This window comes from Phoenix dactylifera, unplaced genomic scaffold, assembly GCF_009389715.1.
Source record: "Phoenix dactylifera cultivar Barhee BC4 unplaced genomic scaffold, palm_55x_up_171113_PBpolish2nd_filt_p 000077F, whole genome shotgun sequence".
Classification (NCBI taxonomy): domain Eukaryota; kingdom Viridiplantae; phylum Streptophyta; class Magnoliopsida; order Arecales; family Arecaceae; genus Phoenix; species Phoenix dactylifera.
The window spans coordinates 229,752-249,137 of record NW_024067676.1 but is presented as its reverse complement, the minus strand read 5'-3'; the positions used below and the strand labels follow the sequence as shown (position 1 = coordinate 249,137).

At 37.2% G+C, this 19,386-nt stretch overlaps 1 protein-coding gene across 1 annotated transcript in view; it reads right to left on the bottom strand.

The window, feature by feature from the left end:
• The window catches only part of LOC103717828 (acyltransferase-like protein At1g54570, chloroplastic), a 37,438-nt gene extending 21,467 nt beyond the window's left edge, over window positions 1-15,971 (bottom strand). Inside the window, exons 1-6 of the mRNA XM_039116319.1 lie at window positions 15,412-15,971; window positions 15,257-15,308; window positions 11,030-11,085; window positions 7,365-7,523; window positions 7,145-7,249; window positions 2,706-2,816 (exon numbers count right to left, since the gene is read on the bottom strand). Coding sequence (XP_038972247.1) covers window positions 2,706-2,816; window positions 7,145-7,249; window positions 7,365-7,523; window positions 11,030-11,085; window positions 15,257-15,308; window positions 15,412-15,718 — 790 coding nt within the window. The 5' untranslated portion in view covers window positions 15,719-15,971. The remainder of the gene's footprint in view (window positions 1-2,705; window positions 2,817-7,144; window positions 7,250-7,364; window positions 7,524-11,029; window positions 11,086-15,256; window positions 15,309-15,411) is intronic.
• Window positions 15,972-19,386: the final 3,415 nt, after the last annotated feature.

Sequence of the window (19,386 nt, the reverse complement as noted above, 5' to 3'; positions counted from 1 at the left end):
CTCGCTCACCAGATGGGGCATTTGATGAGCCTTGAGGCTGGCCGACCTTTGGCCAGCCAAGGGGAGTAGCCACGGATGGGCACGGGCACAGGCCATGCCCAGCGCCTGTGCGCGGCCACGACACCAGCAGCAGCGTGCAGGCATAGCCTGCGTGCCAGACCTCGCTCCGTCAGACAACGGGCGCCAACACACAAGGACCAGCCCGTGCGCACACAGCAACGCGCGCAGGCCCGCCCGGCCACAGCAACAATAGGCCACGACTGGAGCAGCCACAGCACCAGTGGGCGTGGCACCAGCGCGCCCGCCCAGCAGTGCTCGCGCACGCGCCCAGCCAGGCCGTAGCCCAGCGGCCAGCGCGCCTGGCAGGCACGCGCGATGATCGCGCGCACAAGCCCACACACAGCCAGCCCGCACGTGCCCGATGTCCACGCCCGCGCGCGCGAGCGTCTGACAACCATGCGGCCATGCACAATAGCGCGTGCAGCAGACCTTGGGCATGTTGCAACCGCACATAGCAGGAGACCGCGCGCAAGCCTGCGCACAACTAGAGGGCCTCAGCCAGCGGGGCCATGCACCAGTAGGCGCCCATGCACAGGCAGCAGGCGGTCAGCCCGTCAGCACAATCCTAGGCGGACTGGGACTTCTCCCAGCGTGCGTCCAGGCTGCGCGCAACCCAGATGCGCGCCGCATGGCCTTCCCGCCAGTGCAGCAACAAGAGAGTCCTAGCTTGGCCAGGACTCCACGCCCACATCAGCAGATTCCGAACCTAGTGGGATTCCTCTACCAAGCGACCAACCAAAAGAGGAGAGTTCTTCATGGGTGCCATGTGGGAAGGCGCCAACAGCAAGAGAAGCTTCAGCGGGACACATGGCAAGGCTCAACCGGATCCCATGACTTGGTCATCCAGGACACGCGTCCCGAGAGGAGTCCAGACTTAGCAGGGGATCTCCCATGCCAATCGGATCACGCATCCCAGCCAACCAGGATGCGCGTCCCGGGAGCCCGCCTACTATATGTGGAGGATTTGCTAGAGCACACCACAAGGGATCATTCCAAGTTTAGGTCCCTCGTGCGGCCATCTTTGGTGTTTAGATAAACTTGGAAGTTTATCTCTTAGGGTTGGAGTCTTTTCCTTTTGTTGAAGGTCTTAGTCTATTTAAAGAGTCGTTAAGGCCTTTTGTGAGTCATCTTCTAGTCGAGTTTGATCATTGTTTTCTCTTTGTGAGAGTCGGGCGCAAGGCTTGGGAGGCATTGCACCTATTTTCGGTCTTAGGTCTAAAATCTTTGACTTAGGTTATTAAGGGATAAATCAATCTCTCAATAGATTTATTTTTCTGCATTTGTATTTCTTTTTGTTGAGTGGAATTGAATCATTAGTTTGTTTTCATTGTTCATCTCTTGAATTATTGATTTGTCTAGTTTAGGCGTGAGAATGGAGTTCCACGGCTAAATCTAGGATTCCATCGTTGAAAGGAAGCACTTCCTTGAGGCGTTACCTACAAATCGGTCCGAATCACCAAGGGTGCATGCCGTGGAGCGCAAGAAAGGGTCTTAGTGCGGGGTTGGGACCGTAAGCCCCCACTACGTGCTCACGCGCGGGGCAGCGCGCCCACGCCCGTGTGCGCTAGGAAGCGCACCCACGCCCGAGCGCGCTGGCTATGCAGACCGGTTCGACACCCTTACGTACCGGCCCGGTAGGCCACCGCTACGCCTACCGGTATCGGTTCGGCGGACCATGGTGCAAATAGATGATTGAAAACATTTGACTTTTCAATTATCTTTTTTCCACACATAATAGTTTCTTTTGTTTAACAGTTTCTTTTGTTTGAACCCCTTTTCTGATATGACTAGGAAGAGAGAGGATGAAATTTATATGAGAATGAGGACGTATTTTTTCCTAAACTCTTATGCATAAGCCCTTCAATTTGATTTGAACCTAGACAAGAGAATTGGCTTCCCCTACCACAACCCTATTTTAGTCAGGTACATTTCTAAACTTTTTATGTTCTTTTGATGATTGGGTACATTTTTAAAATATTAGGTAAGTCATCCTTTAAATTTGTATGACTTACGAGTTATTGGTTACTATCTAGCGAGCAATTGCTTATAGTGACTATATTCTAACAATCTAAGATAACAACCTAAGGGTAGGGAAAAGCCATGTTACTTTAACATCATTGAAACATGAAAAAAGTAAAAATTTAATTACCATCCATATTGCACCTCAAAAGAAAAAAAGTTAAAAAATCCAAATTATAAAGCCCGATTACTTTCCATATTATACAAAAAAGTCTAAAAAATAGAAAAAGGATTCAAAATTGTGCCACGGAATGATATTGATACACAGGCCCGAACCATGAGTCAATATGGGATAGATTGGTACCAGATAACCCGACAAAAAGCAGTACCACGATCGGTTCCGATATTCCAATGCTTGCTAACAATATTGTTTGTTCATAATCTTCCACAAGAAAATTCCTTGGTTATTGCGTGTTTTGTTATTCATTATATATGATTCACACGACATACTTTTTGCACAATCCACTAGTTTGTTTCCTTAACAAAAGATGGACTTGAACCAAAGTGATTGTATGTTACTAAGTTGAAAGTTTAACAAAGGAGGAACATAAGATATGTAAGAAAGCATTTTCCATACGGCAAGAGGTATAAAATCTAAGAATATCCAATAAAGCAACAAAATGATCATACTAAAATTCGTGGTAGAGGTGACGAATGATTTCTTGAAAGCTTATAAAGTGTCTGTAAAGGGTGGCTCCCATCTCCAATACTATCCAAAGCCATTTTCACCTGATTATCTAATATCAAGAGCAGAAGTAAAAAACATTAGAGGCATATGCAAATTGAATATTAAATGACTATTCAACCATTGTATTCAACAACATATACTCGATCGTAAAATATTACAGTTAAAACAATAGCAAATGTATATATGAGTATGGAAGATTCAAATCGACTTTATCCTCAATAGACATGGCCATAAAATAATATCCAGATGGTTCCATCAAATTATATAATAGAAATCTTGCATAAAATGATCAGTATAAAAACTTATTGGAATAATAACTTGTATGATATGTTAGTTAGCATAGTTTGAGTGTTAGGTGCTAGGCAACAGATATTCGGTGATTCTACTTCAAAACTTCATCTGGTTAGTTTTTAAATGGTTCTACAATATGATTTTAAAGTTTAGTGATTGGTCTCAATGAGGGAAATAGGAAAACCATTAGCAAGATATTTTGTTGTTTTAGATAACTGTTTGCATAGGGAGTTAAAAATATTGATTGAAGTTGTATAACAGTTGTTGAGTGAAGAATGGTATAGAATAGTTTGTTTCTGTGGGTACTAAATAGTATAGGCTATAGATGCTTAATGATTCGAAAGTTTTTGCCTTCATATAAATTTGAGTTTAAGCTGACTTTTGATGTGATAGTATTTTGTTATCAGTGGTATGAGGGGTGTTGCAAATTTATTTCTTTTTACTTTATCTATTTTTCTGTAATAAACATGCAAATGCTATTTCTTTTATTGAATATATTAGTAAATTAGGTTTTGTTTGTGTTTTGGGTGGTTGTTAGCTTTACTATGGAGTGATTGGAAGGTAACTCATGACTAATTTTTTTCCTTTTCTTATTAAGTTTTTCTATTTTCTTAATTGAATGTATGTATCATTTTTTGTCATTTATGTCTTTTGGATTTTGCCATTGCTTGAGTGAGAAATTTATTTTAAACTTCATTATATATTGTTAGGATTGCTTGTTTCTTTATATTTTTAGTAGTTATATGTTTCTTTGATAAATTTGCTAGGTTTTAATTCTTTTATATGAGAAAATGATTATGATGGCTCCGACTCTCTGATTTAAATCACAATGCTTATTGATAGCTACTGATTATAAAACATTATTCTTTGATTTTCGAATGAAGGGATAAGGATGTTCTTTTAGTTCTGACTTTTGGGCTATAATGAACGATTTGTCTTTTTGTTTTAGAAACAATAGTTACTGTTTCTGAGAGATTATATATGGCAGCATACAAAACAAGTTCAATGAAAGAGATTTTCATTTTTTTAATTATTTAGTCCTATTATTTATGTTTTATTCATTCTGTGATTTTGGATTATTGCTTTCACTGGCAGTTTTCTTGGTTAAAAAAAAGGGTTGGTGTTTGTGTGGGTAGAATTGTAGTGTGTTGTATTTCCTTCCTTGGCAGGAAACAACAACTGCAGATGTCCCTTTTCACACGTAAGGAGAATATGATGAAATGGATGTAAGAGAAAACATTTCATGGCAAATTTTTTTATTGGAAAATGATTTGAGAGAAAAGCAATTAAGCCATTTTTTATTGCATCATATATATTTGCAAATGAATTGTGATGCCTGTTTTATATCTTTTTGGTGTTAAGTTAGCTTATTTTTATCTGTCTTTTATTTGTCTATTGCAGTAAATGGTTATTTTTTGATGCATTCTATTCTAGGTTTTGCATGGTGGTCGTACATTTTCATAATTCAGCTATGATTATTTGACTCCTTTTCCCCTATCGCAGAATTGTATAGTTGAGATGATCTTACCTGCTTGCTCCATTACTTAGCTGTGTATATAATATATATATATATATATATATATATATATATATATATATATGTACAGATGAACACACATAAACACCATTATTAGGTAAGAAGCAAGGTCATGGGAGAAATGGAAAAGTAAAAGGGGAGAGAAAAGGAAAAATTGAAGAAGTTGTAAAAGCAAAGAGATAAAGGGAACTAGTAGAAAGAGAAGGTAAAAGAAATTACACATACGTCATGCTAGGCATGATTATTTGTCTCGTTTTCCAGAAGCTTTTGGAGGTTTTCATATTTATTGCTATTAATTATGTTCTTCTTTGACTTTGTAATTTGGGCTCTGCAGTGAGTAGTTTACTAGATGAATTTTGTGCTTATCAGTATGTTGTAGGCAAACATAAGTGGTACAGTATTTGTTGATCCCTTAAAATTGGATATTTTCTTAATTAATTTCTGTTGATCTTTCTGACATTAGTTGTACAATAATTCCTTTTGAGATAGATAGACTAATTTGGCATATTGTTATTTTATTTGTTTTACATTAGTTGTACATTATTTCATATTGCTAGCTTCAAAAATCATAGTAAAAATATTTTTATCAAAAATGACAATTTTTATTCTTTTAGGTGCAGATCATTACAGATGTGCAGATGCAATGACTGTATCTAGAATAGAATGACCATGAATCTCTAATGTTGATGGCACTTTACTTTGAATTTATTAATATTTGTTGTGGATTGGTTGGGGATGGAAATTACAAAATCAACAATTTTGTATCAAAAAAAATGGAAAAATTCTTGAATATGTATTTGATGTTGGTCATATCTATCTGATGGACTTATATGTTTTGTGAGTTTTTAACTTGTTGCTAAATATTATAATAATGCCTTTACTTTTAGATGAGTAAAATGTGCAACATTCTATATATAGAAAAAATAGCAAATAATTTTTAGATAAGAAAATAATCATAATGTCAAAGATATAAGAATGTATAATTACTAATATATTTTCCTATCAAGTGTATCTAAAGTAATAACCAATAAGTTCGGTTGTAGATCTGCCTGAAAGTGCCAGGCTGTTTCTCAAGGTCAAGGATTCATATACATTAGAAAGCTCATGAGGTAAGATAAATACACCATGCCCTAGAATTTTGTCAAAAGCAAGAACTCAAATGTTTAACACACTTTACTGTTCTCAAATTCAATGAATCAAGCAATTAGACATCACACCATAAAATGGATCCTTCTACTGTTGTTACGTATTTTAACAATTTTTAATATGTTTCAACTATTTTATGTCAGTACTAATCAACATTAGGAATCAACAAGAATTTTGGATTAAATAATTAAGAGTTTCCTTATCAACAGCATATGAATGTGGATAACATTAGAAAAGAAGTTAGGAATTAAGAGGAAAAACAAGAGCTTACTAACTTTAGGAGGAAAACAATCTTTGGCTATCATTGCAAAACAGAAAGGCGGACAGATAGAGAGGTGGAGAGAAACAAACAGATAGACAGATAGATAGACAAATAGACGGATAGACAGATAAACAAACAGATAGATGGATAAATAGATAGAAGATATGTAGGCAGGTACATAGATAGATAGACAAATAGATATACAGATGGGTGGATGGATGGATGGATGGACGGACAAACAGATAGATACATCGATAAATTGATTGATAGACTAACAAACAAATAGATAAATAAATAGATAAACAGACAAACAAGCATATATATAGATAGGTAGATAGTTAGACAGATAGATGATGGATGGATGGATAGACAGACTGATAAACAAATAGATAGATAGATAGATAGCTCGATATACAAATAGATAGGTAGAAGGATAGGTAGATAGATAAATAGATAGATAGATAGATAGATAAGTATATGATAGATAGATAGACAGAGATACATAGATAACTAGATAGATAAATAAATTGATAGATAGATAGATAGATAGACAAATAGATAGAAAGAGAGATAGATAGATGGGTAAAAAGATAGACAGTAAAGAGAAGGGCATCCTAGTGCATGAGTCTCCCATCATTACGGGATTTGGGTAAGGTTAGACGCAACTTGACCCCATCATACAAAAAGGCTATTTCTATGTTTTGAACCTATGACATCTAGATCACAATGGAGCAACCTCACCATCGTGCTAAGACCCGCCATCATAGAGAAAGAACATAAAGAAAAATACAAAAAAGAGGAGAATAAAATCTCTTTGGCTATTTTACTAGTCTATTTAGCTGTCAACTGAAGACCTAATAGAGGAACAAATAGATGGATGACCTGGATGTCTTCAATACTAGCTCATATAAACTTGTTTTATTGACAATGCACATTCTATATTTCAAGAAGAACAAAGCCACAAGAATGTATAGATAGCATACAGATTTTGCAGTCATATCATGGGATATAGTAAAATATAAGCACCGACAATAAAAGCAGAGCATAAATTCATATCATCAGATCAGATAGTTTGATTCCCTTATAATATATGACAAAAAAGCAAGATGACCACCAAGAAGATTCAAATTAACCCACTCACCAATATTGATGCTTAGCAGATAGAACACAAAAATATCTAGCTGGCTAGACAAGCCTCTTAAAATTGGAAGCAATGGCTGCAATTGTGACCTGTTGAATGATGTTGCTAACAGGAAAAGAAAGAGAAAATAAGTACCATCCAAAACACTATTAAACTAGATTTACAAACTAACCTGCAACATGTTTGAACACAATATACTTTCAAGAATTTGCTCACTCACCTGGATTAGACAATACTAGTATTAGATCAATATCAGGATTATGAGCAGCGACAGCAAGTGCCAGGCATCCTCCAAGGGAATGGCCCACTAGATAAATTGGCTTATCTTGAGAAATGGAATTCTCAAACCTCACAACATCTTCTACAAATTTTACTAGTCCTTCAAGTTTAAAAAACAACAAGACAAAATATGTCTTAAAAGAGAATAAAGAAACATAATTATGACAAAAGCCAATAACAGGATGAACATAAAAATAATATCCCAAAGTAACAAGTTTAATATTAACTAAAGACATGGTTGAAAAAAAAAGGAATAAAAAAAACTACGCATTACTCATACATAATGCCACCCTGCAGAACCAAAGAACATATCAAAATATAATAGCTTTTAAGATGAATAAACAACAAAACTTGTACCATGACCCAAAGGATCTATATAAGGTCTGCTTTTGTGTTTTTCATAACAATTTCATATTCTTCTTGTAACTTCAGCCCAAGCTTTCACCGCTCCAACTCGACACCAATTTTATTCAAATTCAAATTCCTTACACTACTATAGCTTCGTTTAGTCTTCTAATGCCCAACTTATACTTAAAAAAAATAAATATATGTGGATGCATGGGAAAATTTAAAAATGGATCAATCTGTGGAAGCACTAAGTACTGTTAAGCATCATTCTAGGTTAAATGCTTTCGCAACTAATTTCCAAGAATTTTCTAACCAGATTTTTGAGTTTCCACAAAGTGTAGGTATTTATAAAAACATAAGATTTCAAGACTTTAGAAATACTACTACATTTAAAAATGGGACAAGGCCAAAAATCTGGATTTTGAACTAAAGTTAGGAAATCAACATCTTCTTGTTAAGGAATTTGTATTTTAAGTATTTTTATTAAATTCAAATGGTGGGTATTTCCTGAATTACATGTAATGGCTCAAATGGCATTTAGAAAAATGATATTTAGTAAATAAGTCTATCTCTAGCATGCTGTTTATCTGTCTTTACTCCTATGCCCACTTATTAGTGACTCGGCTTACTTAACTTGTTCATTGACTAGCCACCAAACGACCTACTAGGGCGGGGGAACTAACCTACCCTTGAACTGACCTAGTGGGTCCCACTTCCTAAAATGCCCATGGAAGCATACAAAACAAGGCCAGTTGGGGCTGGTTAGGGAGGATGGAAGAAGAGGGTAGGCTTTTTAGAGAGTGATGAAGGGTAGCTAGGCTAGAGAGGAGGAAGAGAACGAGGAGGATGAGGAGAAGAAGAACATGATGATGATGATGAAAAGCTTAAATAAAGAGTTGATGCTTTATTTGGGATATACAGTAACTTTATGCTTCTAGAGTTTCCGAATCTAAGGTTTGTATCAACTAGAACTATTACAAATAGCATCAGAGCGGACCACACTCATAGCCTATGTGGACTAGGGAACACTGCAGCATGGGCACATTTGGGCCTGACCATAGGCCAATTATGGTATTTGTGATTTATTTTGAATAGAATTGCAATTGGATTTGGATCCTTAAACTATCAAGGATGCCAGAACTTAAATAAAGAGAATCTGTGAGAATCCGTAAGGGCATGTTTTCTGTCCCACGTCGATTATGCACTAAGTAGATCTTGGATACTTATATATCTAAAGAACTCAAATAATACCTTCCAGCTAGCTTTTTAGGTAAGATCCTAGTTTGTTACAATTTTGATTAGTGATTCAATCGCTAGATGTTCAGGTCAGGGTGCATTGCACAGATCTCAAATAAAATATTGGACCGACACCATTCCCATGGTTTTAAGGATAACATTATCCCATTTCATAACGAAAAACAGTAGGTCAATACAAACTAGGATTCTCAAATAGAAGTTTGCATATTTAAAAGATATTAAATCATTTGATCTTCTCAGATTATGTGATTTAATTTTCAATTGCAAGCATAGATTGTTCTGTAGCATCGAATTCTGTACCATTAGAAGATCACAGCTTTGCATAAATATTATACCTAGTCCATTCCCATGGTTTTAAGGATAAAAAGATCTAATTTCATTATGAAAAGCAATAGCCCAATCCAAATTGAAAAAATAAAAGTGAACAACTTACTATCCTGGGTGTATAAACTTGTTAATCTCTTTAACAGATCTCCCAGCACCTATGGAATGAGCCTCAAGGCACCAGTGTACAGCCTACAGCCCACCTCCCTAGGAAGGGTGGAGGACCAACATGGCACTGGATGTCTATCATAAACCATGATACCAATTTATATGACATAGTAATATCATGTACGACAGCATTTGGTGTTGCAAACTATTGTATGGGCTAAAAGACAACAGCACAAAAGCATGTTGTGCTCAGCTTGTTTTGTATCCTTGGCTCTTCATGTAATATTTATAAATTATAATACTAAAGCTTCAACCACTAGTTGTTTGTTTGATCTAATATAATGCAAATTATGCTACTTTGAGTATCAAAATTCTCTAAACAATAATGTTTACATATTTGAGGCATGTCATGTACATAATAAGAAGTGATTCGAAGCACCTTAAATGTAAAGAAAGGATTTGGATGTGTCTCATAGCATGAGATTTGCACATCTTTCAGCATTGTCATGCTCTTTACTTGCATTCAGAGAATCGACCAGCATGTTGCAATGCGCATGCTCTTGACCTGGCCTATGGATGACATAAAGATTTGAATCCTACTCATGAAGAAGATATACTATGCCTCTAGAGTCTGGCTAGCTTCCTTCTATCAACACTTGCATAAAGGTGCTGGTCATACTCATCAAGAGTGCGATAGACTATATAATCGAGACATTAATCTTGTGCACTTAACATATAGACTAGTGTAAGCAGACAAACTCCAGTGGATATTCAAAACTCCATTAGATAATAAAAGTCCCCCTTATCTTCCTAATTAGTTTTTCATCTCGTCACAAGGCAAGAAGACATTCACATATCTATTGTCATGCACCTGACAAGAAAGTACCTTGCCCAAGAAATCAGCTCCAACAACCTCATCTTTATTGAGCTAATGAATGTATCACCATGCAAGTCCTTGGTGAGAATGATTCTCAAAGAAATTATTAGATGCCATACCAAAAAGAAACTATTATTTGTGGTGGAGATTTTAGAGGTAGGTCATCCTTCAAGTTTAAGCTAAGTCAGCCTCGAACCTAGTTTTGCACTGTATGCTAAACATAACAAGGGATAAATGTTGTGAAAGCTGATCAGACAAGTTGTACAAAATTTAAAAATTTAAGTAGTTATTAGTTAACTAATTAAACTTACAAAGCCATATATGTAAATATTACATATATTTCAACCAGCAACAAAATAGTTCATTCCAAGATCAGAATTTTGCAGCACCAACAACTGTAAGTGCACCAAATCGGTATTTACCATAGTACATCATATCGTACCGGTTCGATACCAGTACATGGTATAGAGGGCGTACTGACACTCAGTATGCTGAATCAGCCCCGTACCGACACAATGATAGCATGGCACCAATACAGGGCCGAGTATAGAGACGGCGTACTCTGGTATTTATAGTTGTCATATAAGAAATTTCAATACTTCTTTTGTTATAGCATTTAATAAAAAATTGCAAATCAATCATAAATTTAAACTTAAAGCAAAACTCTAACTTTGTACATAACAAAGAGAGACCTTTAAATGGCGTGCGGTCATAAACAGGTATATGCATGCACCTAACTTCAAAAATCCTGCCATTCAATTTGAATAAGTTAGTATTCTTTTTTTAATAGACATTGCAACAACCAACAGAACTAAAAAAAATTAAAAAGTCAGGCTTATGTTATCATACAACTATATACCAATACATGAAGTGGAAATAAAATAATAGACGTTTTATAAAATTGAACAGAGTTATTAAAGATGCCTAATTTCTATTTTTTGATGATCTATGTAGTACATCATATACCAGAGTTATTGAGTAAATAGTAGAACAAACCACATAATCTTATGTTGTCACATTATATATAGGAGATAGAGATTTTCTCAAGGAGGAAATTGCCATTATCAAGTGTCATACCTCAAATTTCTGTCATAATCTTCATCTGCGCAACAAATATGATCAGGCATGTGATGCAAGATAAATTGGGCATGGTATGAGAGGGGCGTAGGTCAAGATCCGTTGTACCGACCATACCGATGTACCAATGGGCACCGATACCGGTACAGTACCAGTACCATACCGAACCGAACCGGTACTATACCGGTTCGGCTGGTTCGGGCCAAAAGCCAAAAAAAAATTTGAGGTTGGTACGAGCCGGTCGGTACAGGCCGGTACCGGTTTGGTACGGATCGATACAGGCCAGTACAACCGATAGCAGATCGGTACGGGTTGGTACCGGCCGGGACCGACTGGTACGGATTGCGAATAGTCGGAACCGAAAAATATAGCTGTACCGTACCGGTTCCGTCCGGTACCGGTACGTACCGGCCCATACCGATCGGTACGGCAGACCACGGCGTAGATGGACCTAGGACAGGGATCTATTTAGAGCTAGGATTGATTAGATTGCTTATTGCCTTAGACCTGTATATGGGCTAGCAATGATCTTTGGAGATTAAGGGTGCAAACAAAAAGTCAGAAAAACATGGCTTGGGATTCTTGTGATGGAAAAGCAAAGATGAAAAAGGTTCTAAAACATTTTTGGCTGAAGATGAGGGTCTGGAGTTGATGTACAAAAGAAAATCAAAGTAGTATATGTTAAAATCTAGATATAGAGATCACATAACAAAAAATCAAAGATATAGAAAAGAGATCAAGAAGAGAGTGACAAAGAGACAGACAAACAAAGAGAGAGAGAGATGGAGGGGATAGGAAGAACCGAAGAACCAAACTTGGTCATGAAAATTCTTTCATTTATTCAAATATTCTATGTATAGTAATTTATCATCCAACCCTAATATGTCCTTCCATAATCTCTTTGTAACTTGCTCAGCAAGTAATCTATAGCTCTTGAGAATCAAGTAACAGTTTCTATCTAGAACCTCAAAATCTTTTCTAAAAATGCAAATATTTTGAAATCCGGCATAATCCTATACAAAAAAAGGCCTAAAACAGCTCAAAGCCAAAACCTAATGACTATGACTTCCGCAACCCAGTATATACCTTATGCAGGAATCACATACCACTTCTATTTAAATAGGACTCTAAAACCTAGCAGAAGAATTATCTATTCTGATCTTTTTTTAAAAATAAAACAAAAATCTGGAGTTGACTAAATTGTTATTTGCTATAAGCATGTAGGGTTTGACTAGGTGTGGCAATTCATCCCTGATCTGCAGAACTTGCAGCTTGATGATGTTTTGTTAATGAAATTCCAAGTTTACTAACAAGAAAGAAGCGGTAAGCCCTCTAATCATGAAATTTAGGAAAAAATCAGCATTTAACCCTCTTCCATAAAGGTTAAAGTATCAGTATGGTATGGTACCATATTGGCACATCTTACACCTTTTGATGCCAACACCTCAAACATGAGTTGATGTACTATATGGCAGAATTATCAAGGAGCGCAGTATACACGTTCCTTACTAGTATAGTATAGTATCTACCATACATGCCAAAACTTAAATTCTTGCTATCCTTCTTTCTGTGGCCTCTAACGGATAGTAATTTGGGTGAGTCATGCCTTCATCAAAACATCAAAAATGTCTTAATATACAAAATGTCAAAAAAAAGAGATCTATTTAATGCTAAAATGCCCATCAAAATTGATGTTCGATTTGAATAGAGTCTTATAACTCAATCTAAAAGGCTAATTTGGGGTAACTGGAATCACTTAATCGAAAGCCCCATTTGGCTCTTTAAGTGCCCCTCTTTCTAGTTGAACACAATGGGAAAGGTTTGGGTGGACAACATTAATATTCTATCTAGTGGTTGATCAAATGCAAATAATTAAATCCACAGGCTGATTTGGGTGTTCAGAATCAACTATAGCCCAAAATCCTCTCTCTCTAGATATATATATATATAAGTGTCATCTAGCATGGCAAAAGACAATAGATAATTTCAAGATTTTATCAGGAAGGTTCCCTTTCAGACATCTCTATTGTGGTTAATCCAGATTCACAAACCTCTCCTCTTCTTCACCGTATATCATGCATGGATGGAAGGCATGGTAGATTATGCATACTATTTGCTTCATGGTAAGATTTGTCTTCTTTGCTCTTCTTTTCCCTAACCTTTCTTCTAGTTTTCTCTTGCTACCTTCCTTCACCAATTACCTCTCTGGTCCTAATTATCACTTCTTTATCTTCTTATCCGTGGAGTTGTAGATCTCTACATAAACAGTCTTGGATTCAGCTTAGATACCAATGAGTCACCCATTTTACCTTTTGTTTGCAACTCATGAACCTCAGTCATTGCTTTGTTTAAAATATTTTCCAGCCTATTTATCCGTGGACTTGTTGCAATCAGTTTCACATTTCCATCATATTCAAAATAAATTCCTTGCAATTTCTTTTGCTATTTTTGTTGCTAAGTATTTAAATATCTAGGAGATTATTGACCATACTTTTTACTTTAATCTCACCCTAATGTTGTTCAAAGTTATTAGCATCCATTCATGTAAGAAAAATGTCAAAATAGCATATGCATACATTCCCAAGTTTTTCATATGAAATCATTAGAGCAGGTTCCTTTCTTCTTATCTTCCCTTCTTCAACCTCCTAAACAACATCCTTGAATATCATTCATGTGTAGAGATGGGCATCGGGCCGTGCCGGGCCCGGCCCGGCCCAGGCCCACTGGGCCACAGACCAAATGGGCCATGCCTGGCACGGCCTGCTTAACCTAAAGGCTAAGCCCGGCACGGCCCTAGGCCCGTGGGGTGGCGGGCCATGCCGGGCCCGGCACGGCCCGTCTGTCCAAAAACAAATAGCTGTTATGGGTGGCCCATAACGGCTATTTTTTTGGCCCATAATGGCTATTTGTGGCTTTTTACCCATTTTGCCCCTCCCAACAGCCATAAAACGGCTAATTTGAGGGGTATTTTGGAAAAAAAATTAGAGTCCTATAAAATAGCCGTTCCGAGCTAGCCCGCGGGCCGTGCCGTGCTTGGCCCACGAATCGTGCCAGCCCAAACCCTTATAGGCCGTACCGGACTCGGCCCGCGGGTCAGAAATCCTTAACCCAGCCCGGCCCTCTTTTATGAGCCGTGCCTAGCACGGCCCGTTACTATAGCAGCGGGCCGTGCCAGGCACGGCCCAATGCCCACCCCTATCCATGTGGAGCTCGCATGAAAATTTTCATAAAGAGTGATACAAGAATTGAACTTTGAACCCCAAACAGCTTGGATATAATGGAGAGCTTAATGAATAACATGACTCTTCAGTAGAAGGATGAATAAATATTCTTGGGAAATATTTCTTAAAAATCTAACAGTAGATATTAAACCTTCCCCTTAAATTCAAGAATCAAAATTACATCCACATTCAGCGAGCAAGAAGAATAGACAAGTAAGCATTGAAGTTTCCAAACATCAGATTGAATCTTCTGGTGACAAATATCAACTACCTTCAACTTATTGAAAGCATCAAATTGAGCAAAAATCACACGAAGACTTAACAAGAAGTGAGTAGTCCAACTCTAGACAAAATATCTGCCAAAGTTAATCGAACAACAAGAAACACATTCCAAAGTGTCACAAGAATTTAAATCCATATTCAGTGAATATAAAAACCATAAGCAAGAATTAAACAAAGAACTTAAAAATTGCCAAGGGCATAATATATAATCTTCTTCCAGCATCCATCAATCCGCTTCAAAATTCTTGAAAGCGTTACAACATAAACAGATAGCACCCAAAAACTTAAAATTTGAAAAGGAAACATTAAAGGAAAGGAAAAGAAAAATCCGATGCATACCTTCCGAGAGCTTTATGATGCATAAAGAGCCCCAAGCCGTTGCCATCCACACCTACAAACCCCAACATCCCATATAAAACCCAAATTCACATGCATATGTTTCAAAAAGAAGAGATTTTTTTTTTATCTTGAACGAGGACAAAGATCACGAGTACCGGGCAAGAAGAGAAGCAAAGGGGCGTTTTTTATCGGCGGCCCGCCGTCGACGGGGCAGAACCAGCGGAGGGGGCCCTGGTCGAATTCCAGCAGATCACCCACCGCTTGGAGGTAGTCGTGAAGGCTTCCGGCGTTCCGGTATCCGTCATCGTACAACGCCTCAAGGCCTTCATGGCTCGCATTGATCCTCCTTCCCCTGCCGAGCCATTGGTTCCTGCGATGGAGGAGGCGGCGAAGGGAAAGAGGAGGAGATCGGGATGGGAGGAGAGATGGGCAGAGAGTAATAAGAGGGAGGGAGGAGGCCATGGTCGCTGGGCTCGAGCTAGGCTTCCCCGACTCCTTTGGAATGGTTTCTTTGGAGAAATCTGTATTCGTTCCTTTTGTTCTTTGACAGGGGGTTTCTTGGAATCATGCCTCCGGGAAGGCCTCCGCGGAGGATTCACGGGAATAATGGATTCCGTTGGAGATGATGACGCCGTGGGGAAAGTGAGAGGGCGTGGATGGTGTGAGGGTGCAGGCGGACATTTTCTTCCGAGGTTTTTTTTTTTGGGGAATTTGCTTCGCGGTCTTGTTCCAGCGGGGTCTTTTGAGGGACGGGAAAGTAATTTCCCGTTTTTTTTTTCCTGGGAGGTTTAAAGCCGACGCAGCGGGAACTGGGGAGGCACCAGTCACGCGAGGAAGGTGAGAAAGGATGGATTTTTTTTTTCTTTTTCTCTAAAATAGGTATTTCATGTACGAATTTATTTAATAAAAATAAAAAAATAAAAAATTACAAAGTGTCCGAAAATGCTTCCCTCTTCGGCCCATATGATGCCTCTGAAATGACTAACTATGTAAGCAGCCACTCAATCTGCAGCTCCAATAATCTCTCTAAATATATACTTAGTCTGAAAGATCATTTTATCCTTTATCATCATCCAAATATTTCAAAGCAGATGATGAGCCACACCACCAGGTGGGTTGGGACTCAGTTTTACTCGGAAAACATTCCCGAAAAATCTGCTTCTATTTTACTTTCATGTTTTTTAGAAAAATCTAAGAAGAAAAAAAAATTACGGTGGAATAATTTTTTATTTTTTGAACAAAATTCTTTAAAAAAAATATAAAAACGTCAACGATGAGTCGATGACCAACAGGCACCTTATTTTATTAATAGTTTGTTTCTTTAAAAAAATTAACAAACTTAGAAAACTTATAACTAGCTTTCAAAATAACTTTTTTCTATGAGAAACCTTTATTTTTCCTTCTCATTATCTTGCAAATTTTGCTTCTAATCCGCATTCACAGCTTGGCTGCTGATTTGCATATACGATATGTGTTTATATATAATCTTGCTTAGATATATAGTTTGAAAGAAGAGGGTAGTAAAATGTTCAACCAATAGAGGATGTACATAAGATGACAGTCAATCCAAAGGATGAATCGCAGTAAAATATGTAATGAGCAACCATGATTCTCTATCTTATATAAAAAGTTTATTCATTATGTAACTGTTTAGACAACATCTTGATGCTTGGGAATCATTGTACATATGGTGGCTATACAGTATGACTAGATAGTAACTCCAAAACCTTGAGCTAAGATCTAAAGCTAGTAATTGAGCAGATGGCAAGTAAAAATGATGTTCGATGTACCGAAGTGAATCAGTACAGTATAGAAAAAGCTAATCAACCCAGTCCAAAGACATTCTCAAAGTGCAAAGGACCGTGTTATAGGCCGATTAGAGGGGGATGGCCAAATCAAACTATTATAGGATAGGCCGAATGGAGGCTAGCAACAAGTTGAGACTAATTGGGTATGATTATCGATTTGATATGCGGTATAAAGTTTAGCCATTTTGATGAATATGTGTAGCGGAAGGATGGGTAGTGCAATTATCAAAATTACTAAAAGTGGAGGCCAAACATGGACTGTTATGGAGAGTGGGCAGTTGCTATGTTGTTTGCTTTTTAATATAAATAAGTGAATTCTACTCTGAAAAAAGAACCTTTTGGGCATATCAATGAATCCAATTTATCTTTAATTATCTTTGCCTTACCTTTAGTTTATCTTGCTCATAGTTTACTAGTAGGACTCTACTTTACCCTTAGGTGTAGCAGTAGCAATATATCTCTTCGATCATAGCCTCCACTATATCCTATCCAATTCTATTCATCTTCTTTCATAGTAGGCGAAGTGGTGGTAGCAAAAAAAGTTATTAAAAGTCAAGGCATCTGGAACCACGTTGCTCTCATTATCTTTCTATAATCATCCTATTTTTGGCTAATCCAACGTTGATGGAACGTTGGTGCATGTACCCCTAGCCATGAGACATGTTAAATAAGCTTTCTGACATACCCGTATTCAGCTGCTCGAAAAATAGCAACCTAATATTTGCATTCCAACTTATAAGAAATTGTTCCTCTCCTATACAGTAAGATATTTATTCCAAAGATAGAAATGCATGAATAACACAAGAACATCATAAGAGAAGTTACACAAATTAACATCCAGACCTCCTGAAAATAAAAAAACTAGGTTCTCACTGTATCCAAGGGATTTCTTGAGGAAAAGTAGCAGCACTTTTATTCTAAATATTGTAACCTGCCCTGGTGGCATTGTTCCCTGGTGCCTATTTTGTGACTTCTATATATGCAGGTAATGTCGGACAAAATCCTAATGAAAACGTTATGCTCAACAAATCTTAAAGCTTTACTCAAAACTCTTCACTTGTGATGTTTCTTTCCAAATATGTGTAATTTATTTACTTTAATAATTTTTATTTTTATCGAAGAGTTTCACATCTTATAGGGTGCTTCTTTTCCAAACAGTTCAATTAAGTGCACAAATCTATCACCTGATTTAATGGTTCTTTTACAGAGCTGCCTACCTGAAGCACACCTTTATATAGAATGGTGATTAATCTTCTAAATTGCTTCAATAAGGATCACAGCAATGGTAGGAATAATTCCGGGTTGCAGGAAAAAAGGGCATTTAGCAAGACTATTATATTGGTAAATGCTTAAGTTGAGGCAACAGGTGATGGCTGCTGACCTCCAAAAGTGCATTTAACAATTAAAAAAAAAGTTTTTTATACACAAATTTTCAACATATTAAATATTGCAATACTACTTTGTCTAACAAATCCCTTGAACCTATGTCCAGTGAATAATGCACTTCTGTATAAATACTACAACAGTATGAAATTTAAAAATGATATACATATACATACGAAATGAGGAATTAAATGAAGAATATGCTGCACAAGTTGCTTGATGATATTTTTGTCACCAAAGCACAACCATACTCGAAATGTGGGTCAAATTCATGGTAATAGTGGAGAAAAACTATTAAATGATTTCTCCAAGCTGTTTGTGTTGGAATTTTTCATAAGGTGGGCTTCCATTGATTATAAACTGATTTTATTTTGATTTATAACATAATACAGACTAAATTGTCGTCTAAATAAATATTTAAGGAGTCCATAATTATTGTGATCATATGATTATTTTGGGTTTTATTGTCTCAGTCGTGTGATGTAGTGAATATTATTGTAGGCCTAATTCAGTTAATGAGCTCTATAATGGGTAGACCCATTAGCATCACTAACTAATCTAGGTCCTTACTCCACTTCTATATATATTTATTTGTAGAAAAAATCCTAAGGCATCAAGATCATTACATTCTTAGGGGGTGCCTATTCTATTGAGGAGACATGCATCAAGAAAGAGGAGAGAAAGATCAACCCCATTTTTGTACTTTTTTCTTCCATAGAATATTGCTGCAACCATCATCAATGGCTGATCAGGGCTCTTAAAGTATACTTCAATCTTTTCTGGTTTGATTTATGACTTTTCTTTGTGTTCTACTCTCCTGGATGGTGACCATGAAAATCCCACAACTCGTTGTAAAACTCAGAAGGGCCATCCAATTGCAACCAATAATAGTAGATAAATAATATGACCAATGAACATTTGATTTTAGCATACATGAGA